The sequence below is a fragment of the Chelon labrosus genome (assembly GCF_963514085.1).
Source record: "Chelon labrosus genome assembly, chromosome: 4".
Lineage (NCBI taxonomy): Eukaryota > Metazoa > Chordata > Actinopteri > Mugiliformes > Mugilidae > Chelon > Chelon labrosus.
The window spans coordinates 11,861,402-11,875,332 of record NC_140340.1 but is presented as its reverse complement, the minus strand read 5'-3'; the positions used below and the strand labels follow the sequence as shown (position 1 = coordinate 11,875,332).

The 13,931-nt window shown below is 39.5% G+C and overlaps 3 protein-coding genes across 3 annotated transcripts in view; 1 reads left to right on the top strand and 2 right to left on the bottom strand.

Moving 5' to 3' along the window:
• Positions 1 to 370: 370 nt before the first annotated feature.
• Positions 371 to 1,911, bottom strand: brk1 (BRICK1 subunit of SCAR/WAVE actin nucleating complex). Its single transcript, XM_084543153.1, has 3 exons — positions 1,667 to 1,911; positions 1,072 to 1,154; positions 371 to 983 (listed from the first exon to the last, which is right to left on the bottom strand). Exons 1-3 carry the CDS (start codon positions 1,782 to 1,784, stop codon positions 957 to 959), a joined length of 228 nt encoding a protein of 75 aa, XP_084399279.1. The 5' UTR covers positions 1,785 to 1,911; the 3' UTR covers positions 371 to 956.
• A 323-nt stretch (positions 1,912 to 2,234) lies between these two features.
• Positions 2,235 to 3,799, bottom strand: LOC311487053 (glutathione peroxidase 1-like). Its single transcript, XM_084543152.1, has 2 exons — positions 3,496 to 3,799; positions 2,235 to 2,918 (listed from the first exon to the last, which is right to left on the bottom strand). Exons 1-2 carry the CDS (start codon positions 3,718 to 3,720, stop codon positions 2,568 to 2,570), a joined length of 576 nt encoding a protein of 191 aa, XP_084399278.1. The 5' UTR covers positions 3,721 to 3,799; the 3' UTR covers positions 2,235 to 2,567.
• A 557-nt stretch (positions 3,800 to 4,356) lies between these two features.
• The window catches only part of tex264b (testis expressed 264, ER-phagy receptor b), a 30,110-nt gene continuing 20,535 nt past the window's right edge, over positions 4,357 to 13,931 (top strand). Inside the window, exons 1-2 of the mRNA XM_084542787.1 lie at positions 4,357 to 4,837; positions 10,850 to 11,071. Of these exons, the coding sequence (XP_084398913.1) occupies positions 4,586 to 4,837; positions 10,850 to 11,071 (474 nt within the window). The 5' untranslated portion in view covers positions 4,357 to 4,585. The remainder of the gene's footprint in view (positions 4,838 to 10,849; positions 11,072 to 13,931) is intronic.

The following is a 13,931-nucleotide window of genomic DNA, read 5'->3' as shown; positions in this document are numbered from 1 at the left end:
TCTTGGCGTACAGTAATTGCAGTATATTAAAGTGTTCATTAATCAATGAGTGCTTTAGAGATGTCAGTGGTCATAAAAGCATACTAAACTCCACTGCTGTTTAGCCACAAGAACTATATTTCCCTGGACTGGACTCTACAAGTCCAGTTGCCTTTTATTTATTTATTTATTTTTTTAAACTTTTTTGGATATATTTCCCTGCAACATGGCTTTTTACTTATACTGCAGTGTACCTATTTACTTTGTACTGCAGGATAGCTTCTTATTCATACAATATTTACTTGGATTCTTGCATCATGTGTACCAAAAACTGTATAAACAAGAAGCTGATCTATATAATAAACTTTATGCTTAACAGCTTGTCTCCATGTTTGTAAATGTTTGTTCATGCTTGTGACTGCTCAGTTTGAGTGTTCAGTGCTCTAGAGAACTAGATCAAATTCAATATGACAATGTACTTCACCAACACAGTTAAATATGACTTTAAGGCAGCAACAGGAAACAAGACCATTGATTATCATTTATTACAGTATTTAAATTCCAAAACATCAAACAGTTCACTGTACAAGCAGGTCCTTAATAAAGGTGACTCCACAATTACTTGCTCAACTTGGCACACAAGAATGTTTCCCTTTTATAAGTATTTTAAGTGATGGTCAACAAATTGTGCTGATTCCAGATCTATAATTTAGCTCCAGATTATATTTTTTAAAAACCAATACTTATGAAGATTTGTTCTGTAACATTGATGACGCTTGAGTCACTGACACTCCAAGACGATCTTGTATACAAATGTGTTATGGGAGAAAACAACACAAAACTCAGCCACATAATATAAAAATGGTCCACGTGGTCCCAAAAATGGAGGGTGGAGTCCATCACACTTACTCAAAAAAAAAATCAGGATGAGAAGTGGGCAGGTAGGTCGAGGATGCTGTGAATTTCCATGATGGAAGCTAGGTCAAGGTTTCTCCTTTTGTCACCTGTTTTGACATACATAATAATTGAATGGTTATATCAGTCATAAGTAGTCAAGCACACTAATACATTTGATTGTCGTGGCATACTTACTCTCGCTTCGATATATTCAATCCTCCTTTCCAGCGCCGTCAACTTCTCATTGAGGGTGGCCAGACGAGATCGACATGACATATCTGATGGGGAGATATTGTATTTCGCATGTTACCATTGGCAATCGTGACATTTCATTCAGTGTGGCTTGTGCTGTCGACTACAAGAGTGTCACTGTTGGCAACTACTGTTCGGAGAACACATTGTCATTCAGTTCGTATTCCTCTGCAGTTGCTAGTATGGTATGTGTTTATCACACCGGGAAGACTAGCATTAGCAATCACGGTAGCTGTTAGCTGTCGAATACAGTTGTAACCGAATTCAACATTTTGACATTTGACAAGCAGCCAATATTACTTAAAAAGCAAAGCAAGATGTAAAACACTTCCACACCAAAATTGTCGTCATCATCCTACAAAACAACAATAACAAGCTCACGGCGAACGACCAAGCTAACTGCTAGCTGGGAGTGGCCATTGAAAAACATCAACATCAATGCTAGCAACATCCGAACAGCTAGCTCAACCAGCTAACTTGATCTCGCTACCCAGTCAATATGCGATTGCGTCGCTAAAAGTGACAAATAAGAGCTTACCAAACGAGTTAAGGAAGTCGGCTATTTTCTTGATACTGCTCGTAATGACTTCTATATACTCTCGATTCGCCCAATCTTGGTGAATCTCTCTTTGCACTGGGTCTTCCTGGCCGGCCATGTTGGACGAGTCGCAGCTTGGCGTAACGTTCAGGATAGCTCCTCTGCTTTCACCCAGGAAGCACCGCCTTGACTGCTCAGAAAGCTGTGTTTCTGCTTCTAGTTACAAGTAGTAGTAATAGAAATCACACATTGGAGCTAACTTTAAATAGTCCACTCATAAACTCAGTTTAATAACTCGTCAAGTAGTTAAAATTAGATGTACAGCAACGCAAGTTAAGAAGCTTTTGATACGACACAAATCACTTGATTTGAGGTCACAATGTTGACAGCCACACATAGATAAGGGCTGGAAGATTGTATTATTGTTGTAAATTTTATTAAGGGTAAAAAACAATTTTTGTTCACACAAATTACCTGCATTTTCCATACTTTAATATCTGAAGAATATTTAAATAAAAGTATTTGTTTGTTTGTTTGTATGTATTCATACAAATGACCACAGCACAGATACTATATAGCGTATTTATTTTTTCTCAAAGTGTACCAATTGAAAACATTTGCAATTATACACAGTGGTAGGGTCCAACTTTTACATCTTCATCAGAAACTCCCCTCACAGACATGTTTCAAGGAGTTTTTTCATTCAGTAAATAGACTGAACAACCATGGTGTATGAACTGTAAATATCTCAACCTTAGCAGAGCTGAAATTGACTCAAAGCCGCAAAGCTGGAATTAAAGATAAAATACCGCAAACATTTGTGTCTGCTGATTAATCACTTTTGTCAGGGTGGCTGTTGCTGATATCCTAACAGTCACCTTCAGTGTGTTGTAGCACATTTTTACTTGGCCCTCTTAAGTAACTCTTTAATATCTGCTTCTATGTCAATAGTAAGGAATTTTCTGCTGTAGCGCTTGTAAGGCTCCCCATCAGGACTGATCAGGAACTTCTCGAAGTTCCAGGAGACGTCATTCCTACACACTGGGCTCCAAATTATAAATTTTGGATCATTCATGAGAGACACAGCGTCATCACTGGGGGAGGGGAGGTTTTCCTTCAGGTAGACAAACAAGGGGTGGGCATCCTTTCCATTCACATCCACCTTCTCCAGGAGCTGGAACTTTGGTTCAAAGCCATTCCCTGGACGGACATACTTCAGACACCTGAGGATTTCATCATTATTGCCGTTCTCCTGTTATAAAAATACACCAACATGGTCTAATGAATTAAAGAGCATCACAGTGGGGTGTTTATTTAGTCTCATAAAATAAGCCCTATGGTGTAAATTATCACATTTACTTCAGTGTAGTTAAGATATAATAGTACTGTACTGGGAGTATTTATATTTTATGCTAATGTATTCTTATAGTAACAGTTGCATTTAATTGTAGACTACCTTTCACCACATTTGTCAGGAAGTTACTGGTTATTAGGCAGATATAACATAAAAAATATGAAAAATATGAGACAATAGTATTCCAGCTGTTCACGGTTGCATCTAAGATGCTTCAGTTAGTAATAATTCACTAATATTGATTTGTATAACACCATTCATCACAATTCAGCTGCATATAAATACTTGAGCACACTTTGCTTATTGATAATTATTCCTTGTAACATTGTGAATGCAGGACCTTTATAATGGAGTATTTGAAGCATTCTTCATGTTTTAAACTTTAGTAAAGGCTCACCAAACTGTTCAAAAACTGAAAACACACACTCAGTCGTAGACTTATGTGATATCATATACAAGGACACAGTGGTCTTACCTGATGTCCGAACTGATTGCAGGGTACACCCAGAACAACGAGCCCCTCTGCGGAGTAGCGGGAGTGCAGTTCGTTCATTTGAGTGTAATCCCTGACTGTTGTTCCTCATAGAGACGCCACATTCTCAATGAGAACAACTTTCCCCTTCAGTGAAGAGAAGTTGAATGGTTCTCCGGACAGCAACTTAGCTGTCAGGTCGTAAAACCTTTTCAGATTCCCAGACATTCTTATGAATTCCGAAGAGAACTGGTTCAAGAAGTCGCAGACTTGAGACACTCGGTTTATCTTTATTCTGTCTACAAGTCTACTTCAAGGCAAGCCTCTACGATATTTATGGGCGGGGCATTGCGATAACACGCCCCCGTGGCTTTACCGAGCTTTACTGTCGCAAACAGTTATTTATTTATTTATTTTTAAATCATTATTATTCATTTGCAAAAAATAATTAACATGTAACTACAGATAATGCTCTATGTTGTCATTGTTGCCATTCTTGATCAGCTATGGCTCACAATGTGTCAATTTATCTATCAAGGAAGCTTGTACTGTACTGTGCTGTAGTGTACAGTTATACAATAGATATTAATTATTAGCCAATTAACAAATTATTGTCACTCACTACCATCGCCCTGAATTCCGTATTTGCCCCGGCTTTGAACTCTATTCAGAGTAAGTGAAAAAGTTGAATATTAACAGTGACAATAACGTGCATAAAGATTTATCAAACAGGCGCTGTACAAATTTGACAGTGAACGCATACACCACTATTTTTTTTCTAGTAAATGTGATTTATAAAATTGTATTTCCCACGGACATGTTTTCTTTCTGAGAGATTTACAAATTATTTGTAACAACGCACACCCCCGTGGCCCGGGTAAATGGTACGTTCCAGGAAGTCCTGTGCAATGTGCAATCTGCTGCTTTATTGTTGCCGCGTAGTGAAATTAATCATTTCAGACAAAAACAAGTGCTAAAGGAAAGCGACAAAATATTGTCTCAAACATGTCAGCTTGTTAGAACAAATAAAGCCGTGTTTAGTGTACGGTAGCAGCTAAATAACGGTACCTGCTCCGCCTGTTGGTAAGCTACCATGCCAGACTGGTTCAGTCTGTGTGCGGTCGTTAGCCTCTTAAGTCTTCTAACACTGGCCGGTTACATTTTGTATTCGGGACTACTCTCAGACATCACTGTCCTAACTGGGCGTCCACCCGTAAAAAAGATTACATTCGCCTACAAATTCAAAAAAGGACCTTACAGAACCAGCGCGCAACTTTTTAAGGAGTCTGCGTGTATTGGGCCAGGACTTGCATGTATTGGAGTATTTTATGATGACCCTAAAAAGGTAAATATCCACTAAACAACACTCATGAGTAGGTTAGCAATTTTTCACCTATGTTTTTTAGCACCTTGCTTAGCAATTTTAGCTTAGAAATTATGAGATGTTTTAAAAATGTGAACTAAATTATGAAGATGACCGCTAGATGGCGATGATGTCATTCTCATACAAATAGACGGCTGAGCATGAACCTTTTACTTCTCAGCCTTTATTCAAAGCTTTATGGTTTAATTCATTTGATTCATCTCGTTAAAATGTTTATTTTCCCTTTCCCCTCAGCATTTCTCAGAGGCTGTTAGGACTAACAGATTTCGTTTGTGTGTTTTCCCCTGAGTATTATCATGCCACATCTGGACAGGGTGTATTTTGTGGGTTCAGATGAAGTGTAATCCAAATGCATTACTGGATTGCCCTTTTAAGGTCCTGCAATATAGTTACAAACCTGAGCTTATTTTAGACTCTATGGGGAATTTCATACACACACAATTGCTTAATAAAATATATTTTCATTGTTATTTCATTGACAATATATAAACAATCTATGGAATTGAATCTAATAATATTGGTGTCATTTTCACAGGACATTGTAACAGTAGATATTACAAATACCGTACAGAACTGATTTATCTGCTTGTATACTGTACTTCGAATTAGATCTGCCTAATCTAATCTGCTTGGTTAAATTCTTTCAAGATTTTGCAGCAACATGCTTGTATGGTAATTGGTGATAGCAGAGAGGGTGTCAATCAGATACCTCAGAATGACACATAACAACACACACTCACTAGTAAAAATTAATAACAGTCCCACTTTAAATTTTATCTTCATGACGGTTTATGGTGTTGTGTGTTTTCAAAAAAAAATAAATAAATAAAAATAACTGAAAGGGCTATTGTTTCATATGTAGTACACTAAATTGTGTTCTGTTGTACTTTCTGTTACTTTGACAACCCTGTTATAGTCAGTTGGCTAGAGTAAATAACCAGACAACCAAATACTTTTGTGTTTAATACAGTCGAATTTAACACAACCACAAACTACATCCTCCAAAATGATCATATAGTTCAATTACCATCTTTTTTTTTTTTTTCAATGCTGCTTAAACATAAACTAAACTCAACATTAAATAGTCCTGAAGGGGGATTTATTGTTCATTTTTTTAATTTACCTAATGTTTGTATACAGTATACAGTAGGTTTGACTGGATGAGGTGTTCTGATGTGTTGTTTTTAAAAGTGCTACTGTGTAAGTGAGTCATTAGAGTGTATAACTGCTGTGCTAGTGGCTCAATGTAACTGGATTGTAGTGCATTTGTAATCATTGTTCACGTAATCTCACAACTTTCCAGGCTGGTTATGTTGAACTCAGCCCCTGACAGTGAGCTGACTGCCTTGTCTCATTAGCGTGGGGGTTTAAAAGCAGCATCTAGTTGTGAAAATCAGAAGGATCTCTGCATTAATGCTGATAGTAGCTGAGCTGTGACAGTGTTGTAGACGGAAAGTGTCGCAGGCTAAAACGGCAGCATTTTAAGAAATTAGGCTCTTTGAAATATTAATTATCAAATAAAAGTTAACTCCAGAAAAACTATGGTGAGAGTCCAATACAGATCAAGGGTGTTAATCTGTATTGAACTGATGTTGACTCCTTTATTGTCATCCCAATGTTGCTAATAATGCTGTTCATGAGATGGAGCTTTCTCAGATGTTTTCCTACGGTTGTTCCTCATGTGAACTCCTTCCTCCCAAAATCTCAGTTCCTATAAGCAGCACGCAATAATATCTGCTGGATCTGTTTTCCTGATACCTAATACTGCACACTCTCCGGGGTCTCCGCAACCGTGTGGTGCTTGTGAGTGCAACGTGAGTCGTGTTTTTATTAGGTTCTACCAGACCAAGAAGGAATGAAACAAGGAGCAGCACATTGAAATGTTTAGTCAGAAATTATTGCACTACAGAGGTTCCAAAGAATTAAATTACACAAGTGGAAAACAGGGACCTGACAGATTTGATCTTTAGAAATATTCACCAGCTGAATTTACAATGCTGTATGTAACTTGCAGTCGTATTCATACTGAATTGCGAGTCTCAAGCTACTATTATACAATGCAATAGAGCTGGGAAAGTCAATTGGCAATAGTTTGATATTCAGTTAATCATTTAAGTCATTTATTAAGATAAAATTCAGCCAATATAGCCAACATTACCTGGTTGCAGCGTCTGTAACAATGTATGGCTTTTCCACATTCATAAGATCACGGATCTGACAGTTATTATTTTACAGTGCACCTAATTAACTAACTAAATATTGTAGCCACCTCAAAGGAAAGGATTAAACATTAGCTTGGTGTACCTGATGATATGGCAACTGAGTCTATATACACTCACCAGGCTGTTCATTAGGTACACTAGTGAAAATGCATGCATTCCAGTGTAACAGTCCTGCATTAAATCCACCTTCACGACTGTTATAATGTTGAGTTCATGCTGAAACGGCATAAGAAAGGTTGTAATTCAACTGTAAGATCATTTTGGAGGATGTAGTTTAGGGTTCTTTTAAACTGTACTACAAACCACAGTACCAAACCGGAAAGACAGTCGTATCAGCACCTCTTTAAGTTATTTTCAACAAAAGCTGAATACCATAACCTTCATTAGAATGCCCTTGTTTTCACTATTGTACCTATTGTGTACACTAGTGTATGCCTAGCTTGCTTGGCTTTTAATAATGATTCTTTCTCTCATATTGTGCCCTTATTTTGGATGAAATGCTACATGGATGCGCCAATAGTCACACCTAGAAATTATCAAATGATCAATTAAGAATACTGAGGTACTGAAATAACAATATCACCTGTGTTAGGGTCACTCAGTTCTGATATTTGCAAATATGCGCATATCAGACGTTTTCAGGACTTCGTTTGAACAGCACTGACTTAAGGGACACTGCTAAAACCTGTCACAGCCCGATACAGAACAACCTGATGGAATGTAACCAGAGTTTAGTGATGGACTCTTCCCAGCTTTTCTCTAAAACCCTTTTGTTGTGCTCATCCTCATTTTCCCAAGCCAGCAATTAGGCTAGCAGTGGGTCCTAGTTCCTCTGCACAGTAACAGCCAAGTCCTGATCTAAGTTGGAATAATTGGCGTAATGATCACAGCTCATTAACGTCCGAGCCTCAGGATGCCGTTTAGTCCCTGCATCAGGAGCCCCAGAGAGGGAGGGAGGGAGAGAGAGAGAGAGAGAGAGAGGTTCTCAGATAGGAGGACTGGAATTTGCGGTCTAAATAGTAAGACACTGTCCACAGATATTTGGGATGGGAAGGATCAAAAGTGCAGCAGACAAGAGTGTAAGTGTCAGCATGGCTAAGTCTCATCTTCTGTTCTCGGTTTTTCTCACATTTACCTCCTTTAATCACTTCCTCTGGAGAAACAAAAGACCTCAACGAGGACTCGAGCTGGTCCTGAGATGGTTGCCATGGATACGGGGCTGGTGCAGCTCTGTCTGCTCCTTCAAACGGCTAACACATATTGTGGGCCCCTCTCGCCAAGCCCTTCCCCTCCGCGGCGGGGGGGCGGGGGGGGGGGGGGGGGGGGGTTCTCTGACCCAGTGTGCCCACTTCACCTCTGCCCTGCAGCTCTCCACCTCTGAGTCCGGCATTCGTCAGAGGGAGAGAACAGGGTTGGAAGATATAGTATTCTGTCAAACTTGATATTCCAAGTAAGCAGTTGGGGTCAGGGGTTTGCAATCCTCAAGACATAGATTGTCTAAGTAAAAAGCTGGATGACAAGTGAAATAGTGGCCAAATGACACATGTGTCTACCCATCTTCAGGGACCAATGTTTTTGTGTCACAATATGATGAAAGCTGTGGGATTGGAAGACGGAGGAGGGGCTGGTCAGGAAATCTGTATCAGTATCGCTTGTGGGTCTTTGCGGTGAATGATGAAACCTCTCTTCCACTCGCCCTTTCAGAAAGTCACATTAAAACATTTAAAATGTAAGCCCCTCTGAATCTGAGCGCAGATGGAAGATGCTTTGTATTCTCAGTTGCACTTCTTTCCCTGGTGCCTCACCAAAGCCGGTTCGGCTGACGTGCAACAGAGACAGAAGAAGGAGACGTGATTCCTTGTGATGAACTTTTTTCTTCAGACGGGCTGTCAGTGTGTTGAAGAAGCATCAAAAGACAGCACACTTGTGTCTTGATAAGTGCAGAGGGGCAAAACAAAGGATGCGGGCAGAGATTTGTGCTTTTGTGGTTGCTTCTTTGTTCTGGACTCCCTGCTTGCAGTCCCGTGATGGTTAATAAATCCACTTGGATCAGACTCCCCTGCTGTGAGCCCTCAAAACAACCAAAGCATATAATCATGTGTAAATGTTCCCAGATGTGTTTGTGGTGCTTTCATCAAGATTAACTACTGAAGATTGAACTACTCACTATCTCAAATCCATTGGGAACAGGTATTTTATTTTTTTTTTTAGGTCAATAATTTACCATGTTTTCTCTCTTCTCACCAAAGCCTGACTCTCCTATTGATTTAAGAGAGGGTCACTATTATTGATTTGGATTGCAGAGTAGGTTTTTATCCAGGGTGTGTTCACATTTGATGAAGAGCACCCAGAGCTTGATTAGGTTTACCATTAAAGTAACCACACCTTATTCCAAATGTTTCCTGACAGAAATTTACCCATTTCTTTTCACTAATAGCGTGTTTGTTGCATCATGACTGAGAACTGCCCTCGAATAAGAATAAAGTCAGCATCGGAAAAGCGATACCAAGCTAAAGTACTTCTGTTCATGCTTGATTAAAACAAAATTACTAGAATGCACTTAACATGACACTTTTTCTCATCAGACTGAATTTAATGTTATTTCTTCCCCTGCAGCCTTGCTCAAACTGAAAATTGAGAAATTACAAAGAGTAGTCCTTTGCTAAGACCCCGAAATGGTCACAGTGTCAAGTAAAGACATTTCTTTCAATATAGAAGTGGATTAAAAACTGCTTCTGAAAATCAGAATTCATCAGAAAATGGTCAAAGTTGCCTAACTGCATTTTGTATTACATGCAATGACAATAAAGTTGAATCTAATATAATCTAATCTATGCAGTACAAGACAAGATAAATTACTTCTTTCACACTTATATTAACTTATACTGGAAAAAGCTTAGGTCAGAAATATATGCAGCCCACCCCCCTCTCCTTCTCCTTTATTTCTGTGTGTGTTTCAGAGTTTGAATGTGTGATAAATTAGCCTTCTCTGCAGAGGACTGCGAACACCACGAACAGCAAATTTCCACCCATCACTGGCATTGTGTGTTGGAGAAAAAAAAAAAAGCCTTTCTCAGACAACCTGACTGTGCTTAAAGTATAACACAGTGATGGGTTTACGAACAAATTGGATGATTTCAGCTTATTTATTGCACGAGCCTTCAGTGGTGCTCAGCTCAGCACAGTGGGTAGAAAGTCTTGGCTGTCCCAGGATTTTTCATTTGAAAATGAGCGTCTCCCTGTTCTCCTTCTTCCTTTTTTTTTTTTTTTTTTTTTTTTTAACGGGCACCACAGTGCTGAAAATAGAGGAAGGTGCAGTAATTGCACCGCTTCCAAGTCTTCCAATTAGAGCTCAGAATAATGAGCATATTTTCTCCTTAACTTTGGCACCTGGCTAACATCACAAGAAGTTTTTTTTTGTTTGTTTTGCATACCTCCCATTGTTTTTCTCTTAATGTATGCTATGCAGTGCTCACAAAACTGCCTCACATTACGCACCCTTGTTTTCATGACTGAGTAGGTGGCATTTCAGAGTATTTCTTCTTTTCTTTTTTTCCAGGAAGATACAGTTTGTGAGTCAAGATGATGCACTACATAGAGTGTTTGTGCAAGAACACAACTAATGAACATTATTCTGAGTTTTTATCTGTCTGTGAGCCCCGTCACTGATTTATCTATCAGTTTGTATTGTTCACATCTTCAATTTTACCACACATCTTGACTCATTCGGTTCTTTGCTCATTGTTCATAGGTGCCTGGACCGCTTTGCCGCTACGCCGCGGGCAGTATTCTCAGCGAAGGAGAAAACAAGGCGGACGAGGAGCTCCTGAAGCGCTATGAAGCGTCCGGCTTTAACGTCTTCTCCTTTCCCGAAGTCACACATGTGGTCACTACCTCGTTTCCCCACAAGACTTTTGTCTCCATCCTCCTGAGCGTGATACGAGTCTACCCACAGCTAGAGCACTACATCAAGGTATTAATGCTTATCAGCTTCTTTATTCTATTTGATATACCTTTTGAAAGCAATGAGCATCTACATGTGAAATCACTGGTGTAAATGTAAAGTGTCTCCCGTGTGAAGAAGAAAATGGGCTTAAACACTGTACATCAGCGTGAAACATACCGAGCATCATCAGCAATAATCGCGTCACAATCTTGTCCCATGGGCCAGTGTCCTCACAAAGTGTCTTGGCTGCACAACTGAGTCAGCACGCAAAGCACCATTAATGCACTTAATAGAACACACCTTATAGACTAATATAGTCCATCAGTGTTCACGGGTGAGCATCAATGAATAAAAAGAACATATTATGGGAGGAATAAATTACCTTTTGTAAGCTATTATTTGGTTTGGTTGTTGTTATGGTTATTTTAGCATCGGTGAAGGAAATCAGCAAATGTGTATGTGATAGAGTGAGTCACTGCTAAATCTCATGTGGGCTTACGTCAAACGGTAGCAAGTAAATGATCGATATCAAACCGCATGACATGCACTTCCTGAGTCACGTTGTGTGTTTTCAAGCAACGCAGAGTTAAAATGTATTTCGTGGGAAGTTGAGCGCATCAGATCTTTTCATCACATTTCCTCAGGCCTTCTTTTCTTTGCGGCATCCCCTGGAGGGTTAGAGTCGTGTGCGAGATAGTACAGCAGGAAGAGATTTATAGTTGGGCGGCAAAACAGGAGGTGAACTTGAAGATAGAAGAGGGGAGGGGGGATAAAAAAAAGGAACAATTCAAGCTCCTTTTAGGACTTAATCATCGACAATCTCACCGAGTGCTGCTCAGGGGAAGCTGGGAAAATGAGTCATTGTGATGAGCAGAGAGTTTTGCGAGTGTGGTTTAATTGCGAAGTGTGCTAAAACAGGTGGCGACACTACAGGATGTCTCAATCTCTCTGGTTCTGCTGGAGGAATGTGTTGGTGTGCCGTGTGTGGCTGGCGCTACCATCTGCTTGGACGACGTTTAAGCCTGGCTCTGCTCCAGTGGGCAGTTACCCTATCTGAGAGGTCAGCTTACACTGTCTGGCTGTAGTTTGTTGTAGTTGCGTAGCCAAGGATTTCTCCTTCTTTTAGTACAGATGTTTACATACAATAGCAGTATTTAGAATTTTCTCCTCATTTTACTTAACTTTCTAAAATATATTAGATACACACCGATCAGGCATAACATTATGACCACCTTTCCTAATATTGTGTAGGTCTCCCTTTTGCCCAGTTGTGACTCATCAGAGAATGGACATGGGCCCTCTGAGGGTGTCCTGTAGTGGGGGCCTTTGGGTCCTATGCGTTGAGGGGAGGGGCCTCTGTGGATCAGGCTTGTTCCAGTGCATCCCACAGATAGTTGATCAGTTTGGGATTTATGGAATTTGGAGGCCAGGTCAACACCTTGTGCTGTTTTTCATGTTTTTTTTTTTGTTGTTCCTGAACCGTTTTTGTGTGTGTGCCTGTGTCAGGCTGCATCCTGCTGGGGATGGCTGCTGCCATCAAGAAGTGTCATTGCTATGGGGTGGGGGTGCCTGGTCTGGTCTAGGCGGGTGGTACATGTCTAAGTAACATCCACATGAATGATAGGTCCAGAAGTTTCCCAGCAGAACATTGTATTGTCACAAGATGGTCAATGTTATTTAATTCTCGGCTAATATGTAATTTGTCCTTACATGAAATTCACAGTCTACATGTTTTTATGAAACTGGCTTATTGAGTTATTCATGCAGCTTTATACTGGGAGTGATGCTGCAAATGGCAGCCCCCAGAATAGCCGCTGAATTTAATAAACTTCTCTTCTAGAAAGTTATTTCAATAAAAAGTGAACATTAACCTTTAAACAGACAGGATTTATTGCCTGTCGATATTAGACTGCATTAGTGGTACCTAATAAATACCGTAAACTCAAGGTATATTGCATGTACAGAATATCTTTATGTTAATTGTACTATAACCACCGCTGGCTCTGCCTATTATGTGGGCGGATTTCTCTCCTTATCACCTGTTACCCCGCAAGCTATTATTTATATGCAAGGACTGAAAAAAATCCTAGATGTTAAGTTCACGTTGATCTTTTCTGGTGAAATACAGATGTAGGACTATAATAGAATAAATCTACATTTAACAATAAATACGTGTCGTCTGCCGGTCTGTTTGTTGAAAGGTTGTTTGTTTTTATTGGGAGTTCAGAATCTGGGGTTCCTCACTCCCAGTTTAGCCGCACAGCCATGAAATCCATACGGTTTTGGTTACAAGTCCAGGAAGTCATTTTCATTACAGTTTAATTAATAGGAATGACATGTGAGCTTTACAGTTCGCTGGTGACTCTAAAGTAAGTAGTTTCAATACTGCTGTGTTTTCAGATCACACTCTATAACGCTTGAGTCAACATTGTTCACATTCACATTGAAATTCAGTTCTTGCCTCCTGCAGCATCCGGTACCTTTCTTCCCTCTGAGAGACGGATTCGGTTGTAACAGACTGTTCACCTAGACTGCATTTTTACTCTGTGAAACATCTTTGTGTGTGAATAAACTTAAGGCAGTTAAAGGAGCTTAGGTGTCAGGTGAAAATTAAGTGAATTGGCATTGGAGGTGCACTTAAGAGGTTTGAGGAGTCAAGGTTTTGTTGGAATTTACTGAGTCTTTAAAACTGCTGGATTCACTGTGAGTGCTGAGAGCAGATGAAGAGTGACTAAAACTAAACACTTCAACACATGGACTTAAAACGATCTACTTGATTAAGTGATTACTTGATTATTTTGATCACTAATACTGCAGCAGTACATTAATTATTTATTAATTGTAATGTTCATTAGCAATATTTAAACTAAAGATGTGGCAAACATTT